Genomic DNA, 19959 nt, shown 5'->3' on the forward strand with positions numbered 1-19959 from the left:
TTGTAGTTCTGCCACTTTTGATGTATCTTTGCCAAAATTAATGAACTTTTGTTATCTTTAATGAAACTCTTTCTGTTTGCATTTAAAAATTCTATTTTAACAAATGCACAAATTGAGGGGGAGCTGTTACAGCTCTTTATATTAGAATCAAATTAAAATCTAAATTAACATGTTTGTCATCATCAAAAAGGGGGAGATTGTTGAGACAAACTCTCTATTTTAAAGTTTTGATGAAAATAAACAAAGGTTAATTAAGAATGTTAATTATGATTCTAAATGTTATGTTAATTTAACTTGTGTTCTTGAGTGGTTTTAGTTAAGAGCAGAATCAAGCAAATACAAGAAAAGACAACAACAAGATCATTCTGCATCATAAACAGAGAATGATCTTCAGCTTCACCGAATTATCTATCACAGCATGTTGTTCAAAGTTTATCTACATCATTAACAAAGAATCTGCTCAGGAAATCATTCATATCTAACAAGTACATGGCAAGGAACAAGTACAAATAATCCAGACTCAAAAAGGATATTTGATCGCAAAGATCAAAGAGTTCAAACATGGACAAAAGTCATGACGGCTTAAGAACTCCAAAATTCAAATGTCAAAGAAACTTGATCAAACTGGGTATATGACAAGACAAGAACAAAGGAAATACAAAACATTCAAAACGGGAACTCCAGAATGATTATTAAAGCTCAAGAACGTTCAATCTGATAAAACCAAGAACGTTAATCATTCTCCATTTTCTGCACATCAACAGCAGCCTTGCATCCTCTCTGTTTCAGTCTGCAATTCGCTTCAAATCTTCTCCAACCTCCTCTAGCTACACTCAAGACTCAAGACAGATAATGTACCATCCAAGATCAATGAAGAAACATCAAAGAAAGGACAGAAATGCTTTCAATGCTAAAACATTAAAAGTCAAAAAGCTTTTTCAAAGAAGTATTATTTTTATTCTAAAATAATGTTTTAGTCAAAAAGCATGGCCTCTCCAACAGCTATTTCGTACTTATCCAGTACATCTCCATCCTATAAATAGAAGGCCATTATCTCAGTTCGAAGCAAGAAATTCAAGCGCTAAGTAATCAACAATATACAATCACACTTAAGCTTGAAATTCTGAAAAACAGAGGCAACATCATTTTCTGCAATTCACGAAACAGCCACTGCTGCACATTCACATATCAGCTGCGAAATTGTCATTAGATACTCTGTAAAGAATCCATTCTCAAACAAGAGTTGAGCAATATCAGATTCTGTCAAATTCAATCATTTGTAAAAACTCAAACTATAAGAGTTTCTTTATAGTTTGTTTAAGATTGCTTCCTATCAAGGTTACATAGGTGTTGTGATTGCTTTCTGGGTGGAAAGTAATTAAGAAAGAAATAGATCAAGGTTGACTTATTCTAGGTGTTGTAAGATTAAGAAGGTTCTTCATTTTAAACACTTAGTGGAAAATCTCACAGTGTGAGGACTGGACGTAACCCACGTTGGGTGAACCAGGATAAATCTTTGTGTGGTATTCTCTTTCCTTTCTCCTTCTTTATTATACTGCATTAATCATTTAAGATAAAATAGAAACTGATTTTCTGCTAATTTAAGAACGTTCTCTGTTTTATAACATAAACCAAGAACGTTTTCCGTTTTCTGTTTCATAACCAAGATCATTCTTGAGTTATTTTCTTAAGTTTTAACAGGAATTTTTAAAAGGCATATTTACAATTCAAACCCCCCTTTCTTGTAAATCGACATTGTTACTTCATAGTCCTCACAATTGTGAGATTTTCCACTAAATGTTCATGAAAGCTAATATGACTGTAGAAAAAGGTCCAGGTGTCATGTGTCAGATTGTGGAAAAAAGTCATATTTCAAACCAAGAATGTTTTTGACTGAACATTCTTCGTTTTTATTTTTTATGTCTTTAACATAACTTCCAGATCTGATGTTTTCTTTGTCATCTTATTTGAATGGTGTTTCAAGGTTGCTTTATCAAAAGTATAGATGTCTCAAAGTCATGCTGAAGTTTCAATTTCAAGAACGTTCTTGAGTTATTACTTAGAAGCTGGAGAATGATCGTTCTTGAACATAGAGAATGATATTTTCATTTTTGCTTTTAGTCATGCCTTTGATTCTTTGATATTTTTGAGTGTTTCTTTTGCTAATGTGAGAGTTGTACATTCCTTGAAGAGTTCTGGAAATGCATTTGTAAACTGCAGGAGTTTTCCTTGCATCAACAGATGATTTGAACTTTTTTGATGAAATGTAAAATGTGGAGACGTTCTTGGTTTCCCAGAATCTTGTCAAGAACGTTCTTGGTTCTAGTTGTTCATTTTTTGCTTTTTCCTTAAACTGATTTTGCTTGCATTGCTTAGTACCTATCTTGGATTATCACACTCAAAAGCACATGTTAAATTAACACATCATTTAGAATCATAATTAGAGTCTTAATTAACTTTTGTTTGTTTACATAAAAACATTTAATTGAGATTTTGTCTTAACAAAATGCTTTGAGGCAACATTTGTGAGAAAAATCATGAATATGATTGTGAGCTTTTTCAAGAGGAGCATACTAAAAGATCCTACTCAGAGAATGGTCATGAGGATAAACCGCTCTCAAAGCACAAATGTATTTTGAATATAAAGCTTGAAGCTTGAATAAACCATTTTCTGACTTCAATATGAAGCTTGAAGTCTTCATATTGTGTTTTGAATATTGGTAGATGATTATCTCATTACACTTGCATGTAATGAACTCAAAAATAGAGATGTGAGCATCATGATGCATATTATTTTATATTTTTTTTGCATAAAATAAGCATGGTCATGTTTTAAAGGAAAATGTGGTTAAAACTCAGGGGGAGTTTTATATATTTGAAAAGAATTAACATCCTCTAAAATCAACAATTTCAAAATATTATAGGTTATCCATCTCATAAAACTCAAGGGGGGTGTTGTATATCTGAAAATGAAACATGCATTAAATTTGAGATCCAATCACTTTCTCTAAGATTTTGGAGAGTATAGAGTCAGTTAACAAAACTTTCTCTAACATGCATTATCATCATCGATATCTTGATTGCAATGTTGACTGAAATAATTAAATGGTCTTCTTACATACTATGTGGTTTAATGTTAAATGCAAATTTAATATGAGAATGAACATCTCAACTACATGATATTTATGTGATCAATTCCTATTCTTGTTTCCTATAATTATACTTCACCCCTCAACTTTTTGATATATGATCAACTACATGATATGTATTTTACTATAAAAAAAAAAACCTTATGAAATAAATGTTAAGTTTTCTAAATGGTAATCTACTGATGTTTGCATTTGAGTTCTTGTTGAAAGAACATAAGTGGTCAAGCTTGAAGCCACTCACATAAACAAGTGCATTGTGTAACGCCCCAAATTTTTTTTTTCTAAAGACTACTTTAAAATATTTGTTTTCTTTTAGAAACAACTATTTTTTTTTTTCTTAGGAGTAGTTCATCATGTAATAAATTGAAGATATGTTAGAAAATGACTTGATATATTTTTTTTTTTGTAAAAGAATGTAAAGCAATTTACTAAAATATTATTTATTTATTTATTTGCAAAATTAATCTTCCAATTGTTATGTCGATATTCATTTATGCTCCAAAATAAAATAAATTCTCTTTAGGTGAAATTCAAAAGAAACAAGATTGACTGAAATTAATGAAGATTCAATTATTTACCAGCGAATGAAATATCACTTCCACATTTCTATTAAAAGTTAATGATGAAAAGTAAATAACTTCACAATGTACCACAAAATATTATTTTTACGTAAAAGTCTCATTTTCCCACGCACGTGCACCAAGCAAACATCATTCATGCAACTTTTTGAGATCATTAGTACCTAAATGTTGGTGTAAGGAGTCAGTTCATTCCACAACAAAAATTAAACCAAATAGTAAGTTAACAACCATAAAATATGAGGACGAAGGATGGTCCACTGTAATCATCCTCTCAACATACTTAACAGGAGGACGAAGGCTAAATGACAGTTTTGCAAATAAAGATAAGTCCAAAGAAACTTAGCAAAGTTTCCAAAAGCTATATTTTCTAACTCATATGTTTGAAGCTCCAAAGGAAACTATAAATAGAGAAGTATTAATTTTCAAACATCAATAGAATCATTTACAAGAAAATATTTAAGTTATTCAAGCTTATCATCATTCTCTTCATTCTACACATTTTTCCATACTTACATAGATATAAGGATCATTTTTATTGAGTGTGTTATATATAACTTCACATCACTACCTTATCTTAGAAAGTTGTAATTTGATCCCAAACAAATCAAACACATTACTACTTGTATATCCTCAAGTTGACATAAACTTGAGTTATTGTGTAAGCATGTCGAGGCTAGTAAAAAATAGTTTTGTAAGTCTGATGAGGCTAAGAAAATACATAGTTGAAAAGGTGAAGACCAGAGGATGAGTTTTTGAGCACTAGTGAAAATCCCACAAAGTTGTGATGAGTGGAGTAGCCTTTATTAGGTGAACCAGTATAAATTATGTGTGTCAATCTTTTTAAGCTATACTCTCTATTTTTTTTTATCCATACCATTAGCACAATTATCATACATATTTCAAACTCATATTATTCTTCAATAGACCATCCTTAATAAGAGGAGGATTATTTTCATCTAACCATCCTCACTCCAAAGACAACTTGAGAGGATAATATTAGTGCAGGAACTAAATTTTAAAAAAGATCACAATTCAACCCCTGTTCTCGTGACATTAATTTTTACTTCAAATTTATATATTTAAATTTTGTTTTGCTCTATTTAAATTTTTTATAGAAATAATTTTAATTTAATTATAAATATAATATGTGGGCTGGCCCGAAAGCCTATGACCCGTAAAGGATCGGGTCCAGACACTAATTTTGCAGTTCGTATTTAATTTGAACTTTTTAACCTAACTTGAAAAATTGGTTACCATAATGGACTAACTCGACGCGGGCCAGGTAGCCTGATTTGGCACCTCTACCTAGAATATACTTAGTATTTCTATAGATGTCAAAATTATGTTTATTTAGTTAGATGGGTATATGATTCTCTAATTCTCAACATTCACAAATGTGCTTGAATGTGAAAAAAGTCACATAAAAATCATATTTTTACTATGCATAACTTTAGTTGCATGATTGGAACATATTGACACACTTTAAAATACCTTAAAATATTTCCTAACTGATTTTTATCTTAGTAAATCAACTAATATGTTTGCGAACCTATTTACAGAGGTCTTGAACTCATTCCTGATTTTTCACACCTTGTGAATTGACTTGCCAAAGTTGTGAGTAGACTCACCAAATTTAAGGAGATTTACACTTTTTGATTCAACTCTTATTTGTGAGTGAATCATTGGGTGAGAAACATCAAAAGTGTTATATCTTTTATTGGGGGTGATTGTTTCAGACATGGGTGGTCGAGGGGATATTGATTGGCATCACATTGAAGGTCTAAAAAGGGATTTTCTTCGAGGTTTAAAGTGAGATTTAGTTTAGGGTGTTATTTTGTAAGATTGGATGGATTGTTTTCTTCTTGAATATAGTGGTTCAAATTTTATCTTGAAAATTGTTTCAAGAAGTTTGGTTTTGATCGTTTAAAGAATAATGGGTTGGTGTACAAGCCTTGTAAATATTATTGTGGATCTTGCAAACGTTCTTTCACAATAACGGAAGAAGCTATCATTCTTTGAAAAGAGGCTGGGTATATTCTAAAAGTGAGGACAGGGTAGAGGAATTGATATAAAAATATTATTGTTATTTCTCTTTCTCTTAACTCTTTAAATTTTGTGTTTTATGCTCATTGCAATTTTTCGTATATTGATTATCAGGGATGCAAATCTATTTTTCTAGTTTTTGAATAATATAATGAATAAAGTAATAGAAAAAATACTTTCATATTTTATTATAACACCCTTAGACTATTTATATAAGGAAAAAATTACAATAGTAATTGTTTGCGTGTGCAAACAAGAAATACAATGGTACAAAACCTTTGAAGCTCTCAAAAGTCTGCATTCGGAAATGGGCATCTCTGATACATGCCCATTTAATCCAGCCTCAAGTTCATGTGGTGCTTCAACTTTGATGCTCTTGGATCTTCAAATCGTCAAGTACGATCGAGAGGAGGAGTTTGCAGGTCTTCAGCTCTCCTAGTGTTGAATCTCCAAGTCTTCAAGTACGATTGAGTGGAAGAGTCCACAAGTCTTCAACTCTCCTGGTCTTGTGTCATCAGATTTTTTAGCCTGATTAAGTGGACGAGTCCACAAATCTTCAATTCTTCAACCCATGTACCTATGCTTGAACGCACATCCATGTAACTTAGCTTGGCCACACATTCGCGTTCAAGTCTTCAACTCTTCCAGTATGATTGAGTGGACAAGTCCACTAGTTCTCATCCCTTCTAGTCCTTATTGAGTGGACGAGCCCACAAGTCTTCAAATCTTCCACCCACATGCCTATGAGTGGTCGTGCATTTGCATGACTTGGCTTTGTCGCACATCCTCATGCCTTGGCTTAGCTGCGCATCCGCATACAAGTATAATACTCATCAAATCTAATTGAGTGGACGAGTCCACAAATCTCCAACCTTTCTACCAATGTGCCTATGCTTGGTCGTGTATCCACATGCCTACACTTTGGTTACACATCCAAACTTCTACATGCATACACTTTGGTCGCTCATCCCTTTGGCCACGCATCCACACATCAACATGCGCATACACTATGGCCATGAATCCCTTTGCTTATTGACCATAGTTATACGGTCCACTCTAGTCGTACATCCACCCATCAATGGGCATACACTCTAGCCACACATCTAGAGTTCAATATGCATACACTCTGTTATGCATCCACAAGAGCCGCACATCCACGTGCAGACACTCTTGTCGCACTTCCACAATTCAACATGCATACACTCTGGTCGCGCATTCACACTTCAACATGCTTACACTCTAGTAGTGCATCCTTCTACCTATTCACATGGCTACACAATATATTCTAGTTACGCATCTATACATTCACGTGCATACACCTTGGTTGTGCATCCATACTTCAATATGCATACACTCTAACCGCGTACCCTTTTATCTATTGAATATGGTCGCATGATCCACCTTCTAATGCTTGTGGCCGTGCGACATTCTTCTTATTGCACATGGTTGCACAATCAATTATCCATTGCACATGGATGCATGATCACTCCTCCACTACCTATGGTTGTGTGGTCCCTCCCTTTTACACATGGCTATGTGGCTGTCTAATCCCTTTCATTCTTAACTCGATCACACAACCTTTTTTTTTAATGCTAAGTCGCATGTTCTTTTCCTTTCAATACTTGACTGCTACATGTCCGCTTCAGTTTCCACCTAATTAAAGTTGTTGTGTTATTCCAAGGATTATTACGAGGATAGATCGAGGTCCAGATGAAGATGACGATTTGCTCGGTCCATCTGCACTCGCAATTGCTCCTCGCACACATGATACTTTTGAGTGAGTAGTCGAGGACATTCGTCGGTGCACACATGATACTTTTCTATTTTGTATGTGTTGTGTTTACTTATCTTTTTTATATTCCTCATTGGTACTTCTCCTAACTTCGAGTTTGTTTTGAATTGTCTTAATAACAACTTGTTTTCCACTTATTTGTTGGGCATAATCTTGCACGATGGCTCCTCTTACTGTCGTTGAACGTTGTTCCATCAAAGAGCGGAGAATCAATAATGATGGGGAAACAAAACTTCCAATGTCGCCCATAAGGGTGTTCCTTTGTCTACTTCCAACGCTTCTTCAATTGATGATATTTGTATTTGGGATGTGACCTGTAACGCCCCAATTTTTAACATCGCGAATGCTTTTTTCTAAAAAAACAACTCAATAAAATAATATGTCATAACACAAAACGACAAGTGTCATAAATAATTACATCATATATACAAACATGCTAAAATAGTTTTTTTATAACAATAATCCAAAGCATACAACTAGAAAATACACCGGAGCTATGAGACCTATCAGACATCGCTAATACCTCTGGGTACTCTCGGTAGACACCTACGCAGAAGTATTGCTCCAAGAATACTATTCCCCCTATGGTCACGTCAAAAAATGGAACATGGACTCACCAAACAAAAGTCAAACTGTTAAGGTGTGTCATAGATACAGTCATCCCAAAACAAAATAAGTACAACCATCCAAAGAAAGACACTAAAGCCCTATACAACAACAACAATAAAAAAAATTAATTTGATCATCCACTAACAAGGGTGACCTCTACACACCACTCAAGTTCATTCTGATGCAATATCTCTCCTCGAAGTAACTTTCTCCTCCTCATCATCCATAAAAGGATCAACCTCCTCAAAGGTCATGTCCACCTACGAGATAAGTTTACTACCTCAACGACGCGGGAATCTCAAAATAGTTGACTACCTCAGTGAAATTTTATTGTTAATTCCCGTAAAAAAAAAATTAATATTTTACCTCTATAAAAACATTATGCAAGCAGTTTTAATACTTGTTGGAGCATCAATGTATGTTTTTGAACGATTGTTTTGCATACATACACTATACAAAACTACTTCACAAAAAATGAATTTAAATGTTGATTTTCATGTCCATATTTTAATGATTTTTTTATTGAAGATATAATATTTAAAAATTTTATATTTAATTCATATCAAATTAAAAAAATTTATATTTGTACAGATAATTTTTAATAATATTTTTAATACATTTACAAATAATCATTTAAAAATTAAAAAATATTTTACTTCAGTAAATAAAATGATTTACAGAATAATATTATAAAGACTAAAATATATCATTTATTCTACAAAAACTAAAAGTAAAATTTCAAAGTTTTAAAAAAATTAAAAAATTATATAACTAAGTAATAACACGGAGAGTTAGTGTTAGTGGTGTTTAGTACATTCTTGTCTGCTCAATTTGATCCAGCAACCAGGTGGAAAGCACATAGTACTTCGCGATAATGCAAATCGCACGTGAAAGCGCGTATGGTTTCTCAAACAGCTAACTAAGGTAGAAGGGAAGTTTGCTGGCAACTTTTTCTCTTTATATGTGTCAGACCCATACGCAAACAAAAACACGCGTCTAATTCACGCATCACTGCATTGAATAACTAATTAATTATTTTACTTTATTTAAAATAAAAAACTAGGGAAATTATAAAGTTTGGATTCCTTTTATCTTGGTGTTTGTTTTTTTATTTCTATTAAAATGATAAATATTATAAAAAAAACAGACTTAAAATTATAAATTATGGATTTTAGAAAATAATGTTTAATATAATAATATTTTATTACAATTATCAATATTTTACTGTTTTATGTCATTAATTTAAATATTATAATTTTTTTAGATTTAGATTTTTATTTTTAACAATTTTAAATTAAGTTAATTTGATTTTTTTGAATTTATGTTATTTAACTGTCTAACAATTTTGATAAAAAAAAATAATTTAAATTATTTTTATTAAATATTAATATATTATTGATATCATAAATATATAATATTGTAAAAAATAATACAATAAAAATAAAAAATAATGCAAATAATATTAATTAAATAATATAATTAAAAAAATATATAAAAATTAAAAAGATCACCTATTTTAAGATGAATTTTTTTATAAATAGATTAATTATTTTAAAATCAATAAAATAAAAAATAATAATAGAAGTACTTTTTGACCCCACCTTGGAACCTCCTTAGACGACAACATGGAATTCGAAAATCTTTTATTCAATTTTTGAATCAGATTCCTAAATCCCACACCACATCACAAATTCGCCATCACTATTATTAATCCATGTCGTGACCCTTTCACATGGGATTGATTGCCTTTTGTTCGTTTCTTTCCTTTTTAACCCAATTTCCGCATCCGTTACACTACAAATCGACATTTCAACGGTGTATGGGGTTTTTGATCCCAAAAAAACACAGCTGTGGTTTCTCCCCTTTTTTTTACTTTTCATTCCACCCACCTTTTAACGTTCAAATTACAGCAATAATTCAACACGTTATCTTAAGAGGTCCCGGATTGAAATAATTTCTATTATTGATGTATCTCCTTTTCAATTCAATCCACTTTGTATATACTCCGGTCCGATAAGATCATTTTTGTTCGTTTACGTGTATTAAAAAATTATTATAAATAAAATGAAGAAATGGTTATTTTATTAAATTATTATTTATTAAGAAATTAATATAAATAAAATAAGGAAATAGTTATTTTATTATTTTTAACTATGTTAGTTATTGGTGTGTTTCGTGTAATCATAACTAGAGAGTAAAATTAATTAGTTGGAAGTAACGTACTCTTAATAAATTTTATATTTATTAATCGAAGTAGTAATTTTTAATAGTCATTAAATTAGAAAATAATTAAATAAGAAGTAGTTAAAAAATAATTGACTTTCACAAATTGTTTATCTCCCTTTATATTATTTAAATAAGTGATTTTTATATAAAATTAATTTTTTTTATCTAGATTGACATAATAAATTTGATCAATTAAAATTTCAATAAATGATTTTGGTGTAGTCAATGTTATAGATTCAGATTATAGAGACTTAAATTTTATCATATTTATAGATATGTTATCGTTTTACACTGTTAACTTCGATGATGTGAGTTTGTTTTTTGATTCTTCGTTTTTGTTTGGAACATTTAAATTTGTATTACATTGATGTATTCTATAATTTGAATAAATGAATATTATTTTTTTAGTAAAAAAGAAATAATAATTGACTTAAATATGCGGTTAGTCCTTGTAAAATGCAAAAAAATTGATTTTTAATCCATGTAAAATAAGCTTTTAATTTAAGTCTTCACAAATGTAAACATTTTTATTTTAGCTTATTTTTTAACGGTTTAGTAATTAATGACGTTAAACTAAGTCCCTACAAAATCCAATAAATTTAGTTTTAGTCCATGCAAAATAAAAAACTATAGAAGTACTTGAAAAATATAAGAAATTTGATTCTCTTTTAAAATTGGAACAAAATATATTTAATTATTTTTTATCTTTTAAAGTTTAGCATAATTTTTTGAAGACATGTCTAGAATATTATAAAAAAATTCTCTAAAAGAATTTAAATTTTTTTAACTTATGATGCATTATATATAATTTTTTAAAACATCATAATTCAAGATAAAAATAACAAAAATATGGATCTAAGATTCGAATTTTATGGAGAAATTTTTTATAATGTTATAAATATGCCTAAAAATATTATTCAAAAATATAGATTTAAACATTTTAGTAGAGACTAAAACTTCTTGCATGATAATTTTATAGGGTCTAAATAATATAATTTTTGTACAAAGACTAAAATAATATTTTGAAATTTTATAAAAATAAATTTTTTAACCAATAAATATATGTATATACATATAATTAAATTCAATTTTAAAAATGAATTTAAAAATTTAATCGCACTAGAACAGTTTTTACAAAATGATATTCAAAATATGTAATTTAAATTAATATTTTTTACATCGGTATCAATTTGTAATTATTTTTGACAATCTGTTTAGATTAACACCTTTCATCCAAAAAAAGAGAGTTTTTGTTTTTACAATCTGTTTTTACAACGTGTTTTTGTAATTATATTTGATCAACACACAATTTTATTTAGTTATAATTATAATACTATACATATGTCTATTTTGACCAGAGTCTTAAAAAAGAGGTCCACCTCAACTTCAACTCAAAATCCCAAACGTGTTTTACGTTACTTCCATCCACCTATATATATCCACAAACGTAAGATTAAGACCGTTGTATTTCATTTTTTTTCCAACATAAACAAAAAAAAAACCATGTCCACCCTTTCACCTCACCTCATCCTCCTCCTTCTACTTTTCCACCTCGCCGTTACCGTTAACTCCATCGGCGTTAACTACGGAACCCTCGGAGACAATCTCCCACCACCAACAACCGTAGCAAACTTCTTAAAAACAAACACAATCATCGACCGTGTTAAGATCTACGACGTTAGTCCACAGATCCTTCAGGCTTTTGCTAACACTGGGATCGCCGTTACCGTAACGGCTCCTAACGGTGACATAGCTACGCTAACAAACATTGATTCGGCTCGTCAATGGGTTGTTAGAAATATTAAACCGTTTCATCCTATGACGAAAATTAATTATATTCTTGTTGGAAGTGAAGTTCTTCATTGGGGTGATAATAATATGATTCATAGCCTTGTTCCTGCTATGAGAACCCTTCATTCTGCTCTTCTTGCTGAGGGTATTACCGATATTAAGGTAAATTAACATTAATTGCTTCTATTTTTAGCTACATATATTTTCTGAAATGAAATATAAAACAATATAAAAAAACTGTTTTTAAAAAGTTGATGCATTAGAGAATAATCTTGTCACCCAGAATTTTTTTTATAAAAACAAATAAATATATTTACTCTAAATTAAATACTTATTTCCGTTACTTTTTGCATAATTTCATTAAATATTATCAACTTTAACTAGAGGTCTAGAATGTTCATAACACATTTTTTCTACTAGGATAAAGATAAATTAATTACTAACTCCTTCCTTAAATATATAAGTAAAAAAACTGATATATAAGTCAAAAAAATTGATAGTGTAATTAATGTATTTATTTTATATAAAAAAATAATACAAATATTTTTGTGTATTGATATATTTAATAACGACTTCTCATATTTAAAGATAAATTAACAGTATTAATTAAAATAATATTTAGAAAAAATAATAACATATTGAAAAATGACTTAAAATGGGTCCTTAGGGACCTAGGAGAGGAAGTAACAAATAAAGATCTAAGCAAAGGTTTTAAATCGCTCAGAGATATCCTGATCTACCTAAATATTTGCCGATGGTGTGATTTTGTCATTTAATAATTTATTTTTTAGATTAACTTTCCTTCTTTTTAAAACAGATCTAATGAAAATTGATTTCTTGACATAAAAAGAAAGAAATTATTTATGAAAATTCATTTTTATGAAATGCTAACTTCATATTTTATTATTTAGTGTTTGTTTTTTTTTTTTTTTTAAATGTAACAAAAAGATATAAAAATAAACTCGCTTTAGGTCTCAAAAATAATATTTTTACTCAATAAAACGTCTCCAAAGTTATTTTTTTTTTATTTAATAAAAATGCTTTATTATAATATGTTTTGAACTAAAACTAATAAAATCTTATCTAAAATTAATATTTTCTCAACAATACTAAATCAGTTAATTATATTATCAATTAAAAAAAATTATACAAAATCAATTGTATTACTTAATAATGATTTTATTCTAAAGTTTAAAAATTAAATAAAAAATTGTTAATTTTACTAAAATACGTTTATATATTTCGTATTAAAGTTTGCTTTAGGCCTAATAAAATCTTAAAATAAATTTTTTAATCTGATTTTATTTTTTTATAGAAAAATTTGTTAGAAAAAAGGTTCCTTAATATTGAGAAAAAAAAATTGAAATAAAATAAGGCAATACAATTGCAATAGCAATATAGCTAAAAATTTAATGAAGTGTAAGTAAGGAAAAAAAGAGTGATGAAATGTCATGATTGATTTGAAATATAGTTTGCATAGGAGACAATTTCACGTGTAAGGTAAAACTCATGAAAAATTCAACATGTTTTCTAAATTAAAAATCATGATTTAAGCAAAAATGAATACATCGTTTTTTTTTACAAAGAAAAAAAATACATAAGTTGTTTGTGACATCAATTTAATAAGGAAAAAATCTGAAATATGAACTAAATTTTTGTACAATTTATTTTCAGGTAACAACAGCACACTCATTAGCAATAATGCGATCATCAATCCCACCAAGTGCAGGTCAATTCAGACCGGGTTACGCAAAACACGTTTTGGGACCAATGTTAAAGTTTCTAAAAGAAACAAAAACACCGTTTATGGTAAACCCATATCCATATTTCGGTTACAATCCAAAAAACGTGAACTTCGCACTATTCAGACCAAACCACGGTTTATTCGACAAAAACACAAAACTAACATACACGAACCAATTCGATGCACTTATGGACGCGGTTTATTCAGCAATGAAGGGACTTGGTTATGGTGACGTGGATATTGTTGTTGGTGAAACAGGTTGGCCTTCGGTTTGTGATGGTTGGGATGCGTGTAGTGTTGCTAATGCTGAGTCTTATAATGGACAATTAGTTAGACATTTGGAGGAAGGGAGAGGGACACCTTTGATGCCGAACCGACGGTTCGAGACTTATATTTTTGCTTTGTTTAATGAGAATCAGAAACCCGGTCCGATTGCCGAGCAGAATTGGGGTTTGTTTCGACCAGATTTTACTCCTGTTTATAACTCTGGGATCTTGCGGAATGGACAGGTTTGGTTCTTTTTTCTTGCTTTTATACTTTATGTTAGTCCTTTATTTGCTAGTTTTTTTAGTGTTTTTGAAGAGTATATAATAGTAGTATAGATAAGTTGTATGGAACTGTGGATTAGAATTGGAAAATCGTTTGAAACTTCAATGATGAGTGGTATGAGCTTCTGGGAGGTAGAAGTTTATGATTCTTTTTTGTTGTAGCGTTTGAGATAGTGATTTAAGTGACGTTAGTTTGGCAAAAACAAGAGAAAAATAAAGATGAGTGCCTTATTTTTGGCGAATCTGACATTGATCAATGCCCGATTTGACAAAAATTTGACTCATTTGTTTTCCCTTATTTTATTCAAATCAGCACCAATCAAATTATTGTCTTAGTTATAAGGACGAAAGTGACCGTAAGCTTCTACTTCTAGAGGGTGCCATTCGCCGTTGGTGTTTTTGGCCAATTTTTAAGTATTAGTCAATGCTAGACCATATCTATCAAGATGGTTTATCGTGATTCGTGACATAACATATTATTTATCGTATGAATATTATTGTTATACGTATGAACGGATTCAAATTTTACATTGTGTTTAATATAACTAATTAACATCATGATAGATATGATTAGATTCATCTGTCGAATTATTTAATCCTTGATTCAAAGATATCATTAGTAGTGACAGATATCTATGAAAAAGGATTGAAACATTATTAAAATGTTAGCATATAATTTATTAAATTCTTTAAAAAAAGCATAATGTTTTGTCTCTTTACTTTATTTCACCGTTTCTTTCTTTGGGTTGGTTTGTTTACTATAATATATATATATATATATATATATATATGTGGATTCCTGGTCACTTTCATCACGTGGCACATGGTATCAACTACCAATGCACTTTTCTTTTACATCTTTTTTTTTTAGACCTTAAAATTATAAGAAGATATCGCTTTAATTTCTGACTCTGTTAAAAACTCAATTTAGTCATCAAATTATTAAAATAATTTTTGAATGATACAATTTACTATGATAAAAAATTCTTGAGAGATATAAGTTATTGTCAAAACAGTTCATGACTATTATAACGTCAACTACTAATTGACGCTGTGATGATTTGAGGACTAATTTGAGTTTTTGGCTAAGTTAGAGAGTAAAGTGATAACACCTACACTTTGAGAGACTAAAACGGTGGTTTAACCTTTCTTTTTATCAAAAAAGTTGTTTGATTCATTGTAAATTCACTTTTTTTTTTTATACAATAAGGTCTTATATTTGATGGTTGATTAGCATTCAAGTTTAAATAATTTTTGTTGACTAGAAATTATAAAATGTGACTTTATTTTAAAGAAGGGTTCTATCTGCCGAGTATCTAGCAATGGTAATTATATGGTTACTCCCACATTTATGCCTATGGTGATTCTATGTCAAAGACTTAAAAAAGGGGTGCAAAGAGCATAATTTTTTTTTTATTTTAGATTTTTACAATCAAAGATCCCAATTTCATATGGTTTTATAATGTTATTGAGAAGGTTTTAAATGAATTATGCAGAAACCAGTAGCACCAAAACGAGGAGGAGGAGGAGGACAATCGCCGAGTCCTGTTGTCGGAGGGCAAAAATGGTGTGTACCAAAGGCGGAAGCGAGTAACGAAGCATTACAAGCGAATATAAACTATGTTTGTAGCCAAGGTGTTGATTGTAAGCCAATTCAACCAGGAGGAGTTTGTTATGCTCCTAATAATGTTAAGGCACTTGCCACTTATGCAATGAATGCTTACTATCAGGCTAATGGGAAACATGATTTCAATTGTGACTTCTCTCACTCTGGTGTTGTTACTTCTATCAATCCAAGTGAGTCTTAATGCAATACCCTTATTATGTTCTTTATTAATAGTGATTTATAAAACTCTTCATAGAAGTTATTATTAGATATAGTTGAAGTTGATTATAACTATTATAATCAACTTCAACTATATCTATGAGTTATTGTAATCTAATATTTTCATCATAGTAGAGTATATGTTTTTTTAGAAACATTTAGGACAAAACTTAGTTACAGTTCTTTATATTGTTAGTGTTGTTCTCCAATCAGAGCATGACACGTGGACTATTTATTCTATATTATCCATTATCTTTTGGTCATTTTTTAAAACGAAAGTCTACATCACATGTTATGTCGTGATAGAGTAACAACACAAATGGTACCATAGAATTGTATCTAAGTTTTTAAAGCTTCGATATAGTTTGAAAGTCTATTTAAAACTAACGCCGATTGAGTTTTCACATGAAGGAGTCGTGTGAGACATATTTGTTTAAGAAAAAGAGTGAATGAATCGTTTAGCGATTTGTTTTAAAAAATATGATTTTTTTAATCATCACGCGGCTTACAATGTGTGTTTTGTTTTTTTGTTTTTTTTTGCAGGCCATGATAATTGTAGAATCTGAGCATGTTTCTTTAAAGGTCATAATCAGAGGCCATCTGAATAGAAGAGGGAAATGGCGTCAATGCGGCTTTGTGTTAGTGACTTTGTGATTATGAATTCATGTACTTGATTATTTAGTTTGTATATTTAAACTGAAAAAAAGGATGTTAACAATGGCATGACATTTCATGCTTGATTTAAAATCTATGCTTCGTGTGTGGCTATAACTATTTTATTAATATGAACATCACAATAATATTATAACATTAGCATCTGCTTAATCAAATCTCTTCATTCAACATCTTATTTTTTTTCTATCTCTCTTTCCATCACATATCTTTCTGTTTCTTTATCACTCAATGTATGTACTGAGTGGATAAGTGTCTTAAATTAATTATTTTTCCAAAGATGTTTGTGTTTAAGATATTGGTCGCGAAGGGTAAAAAACACAAGTTCTTGTGCAACGTTTCTTTTAGTTATGTTTGGAATTGTGGTGTGAACATATCAAAGATGTGACTGTTTGGGTAAAACCGTTTACAATCCAGATCACTACCAAAGTGTTAGAGTTAAAGAATAACACTCAATGTTGGTGTGGATGAACCAAGAAATAGATAATAGGAAAAAGACAAGGACAATTTGAGAATGAAATTGATGGAAGTGTTCGGTTTTTGCATAAAGGCAATAAATAGGGAAATGATTACAACGATTGCCCATAAAAGATGGAGAATATTCTAATTGAGAAGGGTCAACTAAGAGATCTTTTACTCTGCGTAAAGATTTTTTATTTTTGGTTTTTAAAATGTGTTTTTATTTTATTTTATGAGATGTTGGTAAAATAAATTACTATTATAAAGATAAAATAAAATATTAATTAATCAAAATGTATGTTAAAAATAATAAATTTTTTAATATTTTTTAAATATATAAATAATTAGTTACTTTAAAAATTTCTTATCTCTTTATGTAGATAATAAAAACATTAAATGTATTATAGAGTAAACTACCCTAAACCTATAAAAGAATGACCAATTTGTTGAATTTAAAACTTGCTTAATTAAAATAAATTACTATTGGGCATGGGTACTACTAGCACAATATCCACTCCATAAAAGAGCACACGTGTCCTCCAGAGTGAAAGTGAGGACATTTCTTGAATATGTCATAATGGAATTCTCAAGTAGCTTAATCCGGAGGTGTTTTCTTCCATTTGACAAGAACTTTGGTGACAACAATAAAACTTATCTTGACGATTTTCCTTTTCAAAGTAGCTCTACCAAATCAGGTTTGCTCCTCTGGCGAATGTTGTAATTCCTCATATGTTGTTTATATATTTGGTCATTTCTAAAAGAACAATGCACTATGAAGAGTGAGATCCCTCCTCAAGTCATCAATTAACTTAACTAATTTAGTATATATTACAAGTCCAAAGTGGCTTTGATATTTTCGGAGGCATTAGGTTCAACAATATCCAATAGTAAAAGATGTATTTCAGAATCAGATAAGACACTTTTTAGAATTATGGTTAAAACAAAAAAAATATAATAATAATAATTAAAAAGAAAATTAAAATTAAAATAGTTATGTAAAAAGTTATTATAAAATTAAAGTATGAAATACTTTTTTATAGTGTTCTAATATAATTAACTTAACAAATTTCACCTAAACATAAATATCTTATAATTTACCTTAACATCAACTGTCTTGTTATCTTTTCCTTCTTTATTGAATATCAAAATCAAAACCAGAGTTTCCAAACCCATACATATTGGAAACGAGTGTTGAGTTTTTGCTCCAAAATATATGTGATGCTATTTTTGGTTAGTTTTGATAGTAAAAGGCCCATGGATAAATTTCAAAAACTGTTTCATAGTTTTTGGAAATTCAAAATTAAAAAATTTATTTCGGCAATTCAACTTTACAAAAGTGTTTTTAAAATTATTTTCTATTTGTTGATTTTGAAAATTAAAAATAGAAACAACAAAGGAGTTTTGATTTTGAATTCCATATTTTCTCCAAAATAAAAAATGCACGGTAAAGTCATAATTTTCATTAATGGCAATATCGTGAATAAGGTAACAATGTTGAAATTTGTTTTACAACATGATATTGCCTCGTAACGTCAAACAATACACAGTAAAATGTCTTATGCTTATTTTTTTTTAAGAAGGAAATGTCTAATCTATGCTTATTTTTAAAAAGGTTATATAACATTTGGTGTAATTTATTTTATTTTATTTTATTTTAAATATTTTAGTAACGATCATTTTTATCTAATCAAATAATTAAATTTTATGCATTGTACTATAACTAAACATGAAAAGGGATATTAACTTTTGTTGTATTTTTTTTATTTTTAATTTTATCCTTTATTTAAATAACTTTATTTTTAAATTTATTATTCTTTTTGTTTTTTTTATTTTATATTAACCCTTTGTTTTTTAAGGGAATGTTATCTTAATAATTAAAATTGAAGATAAATAAAGTCTAATTAAGAATTGTTTCAACTAAGATTCGAATTCAAATTTCCTAAATGATTTGTTCTTGATTAAAGTTCATTAATCACTTGAGTTCAATTACGTAGTTAAATTTGTTGTTCTATACCGAACCAAATAATTGAATTTTTATATCTATCTATAAAGATAAACTGACTTTTGATGCAATCTTATTTTCTTTCAATTCTATCCTTTATTTAAATTATTTTATTTAAAATTTTGACATTTTTTAATCAATCAAAGAGAAAAAAGAATTAAAAAAATGACATACGGACACATTAGTGTCTTTAAAGGATAGTCTCTTAAAACACAAATTTTAAAGAATAGTGTCTACACAAATTTTCTATCAAAACACATTTTTTTTAAAATTGAAATTTAAAAATTTACAACACGAAAAATAATGATACATCATATATTTAACTTTGACTTAATTAAATTATCTAAAATATATAATTTTTTTAATAAAGTTTGGATCAAAGATTCTATTTTTTTGATCTCAAAACATATTTTAAAAATAAATTTATCAAACAAGTATTTTTATTTTTTTTCATTTATAAAACAGTTTTTAAATTAGGATTACCAATCAAGTTTTATTTTTATTTTATTCTTTAAAAC

The 19959-nt window shown here is 29.1% G+C and overlaps 1 protein-coding gene across 1 annotated transcript; it reads left to right on the plus strand.

Annotated features, from left to right (window-relative positions):
* Window positions 1–11855: 11855 nt before the first annotated feature.
* On the plus strand, window positions 11856–17151 carry LOC101501689 (glucan endo-1,3-beta-glucosidase). The gene is made up of 4 exons (XM_004516911.4): window positions 11856–12353; window positions 13866–14444; window positions 15980–16280; window positions 16852–17151. The coding sequence occupies exons 1-4, from the start codon at window positions 11904–11906 to the stop codon at window positions 16872–16874; spliced, it is 1353 nt and encodes a 450-aa protein (XP_004516968.1). The 5' UTR covers window positions 11856–11903; the 3' UTR covers window positions 16875–17151.
* Window positions 17152–19959: the final 2808 nt, after the last annotated feature.

This window comes from Cicer arietinum, chromosome 3 (assembly GCF_000331145.2).
Source record: "Cicer arietinum cultivar CDC Frontier isolate Library 1 chromosome 3, Cicar.CDCFrontier_v2.0, whole genome shotgun sequence".
Taxonomy (NCBI): Eukaryota; Viridiplantae; Streptophyta; class Magnoliopsida; order Fabales; family Fabaceae; genus Cicer; species Cicer arietinum.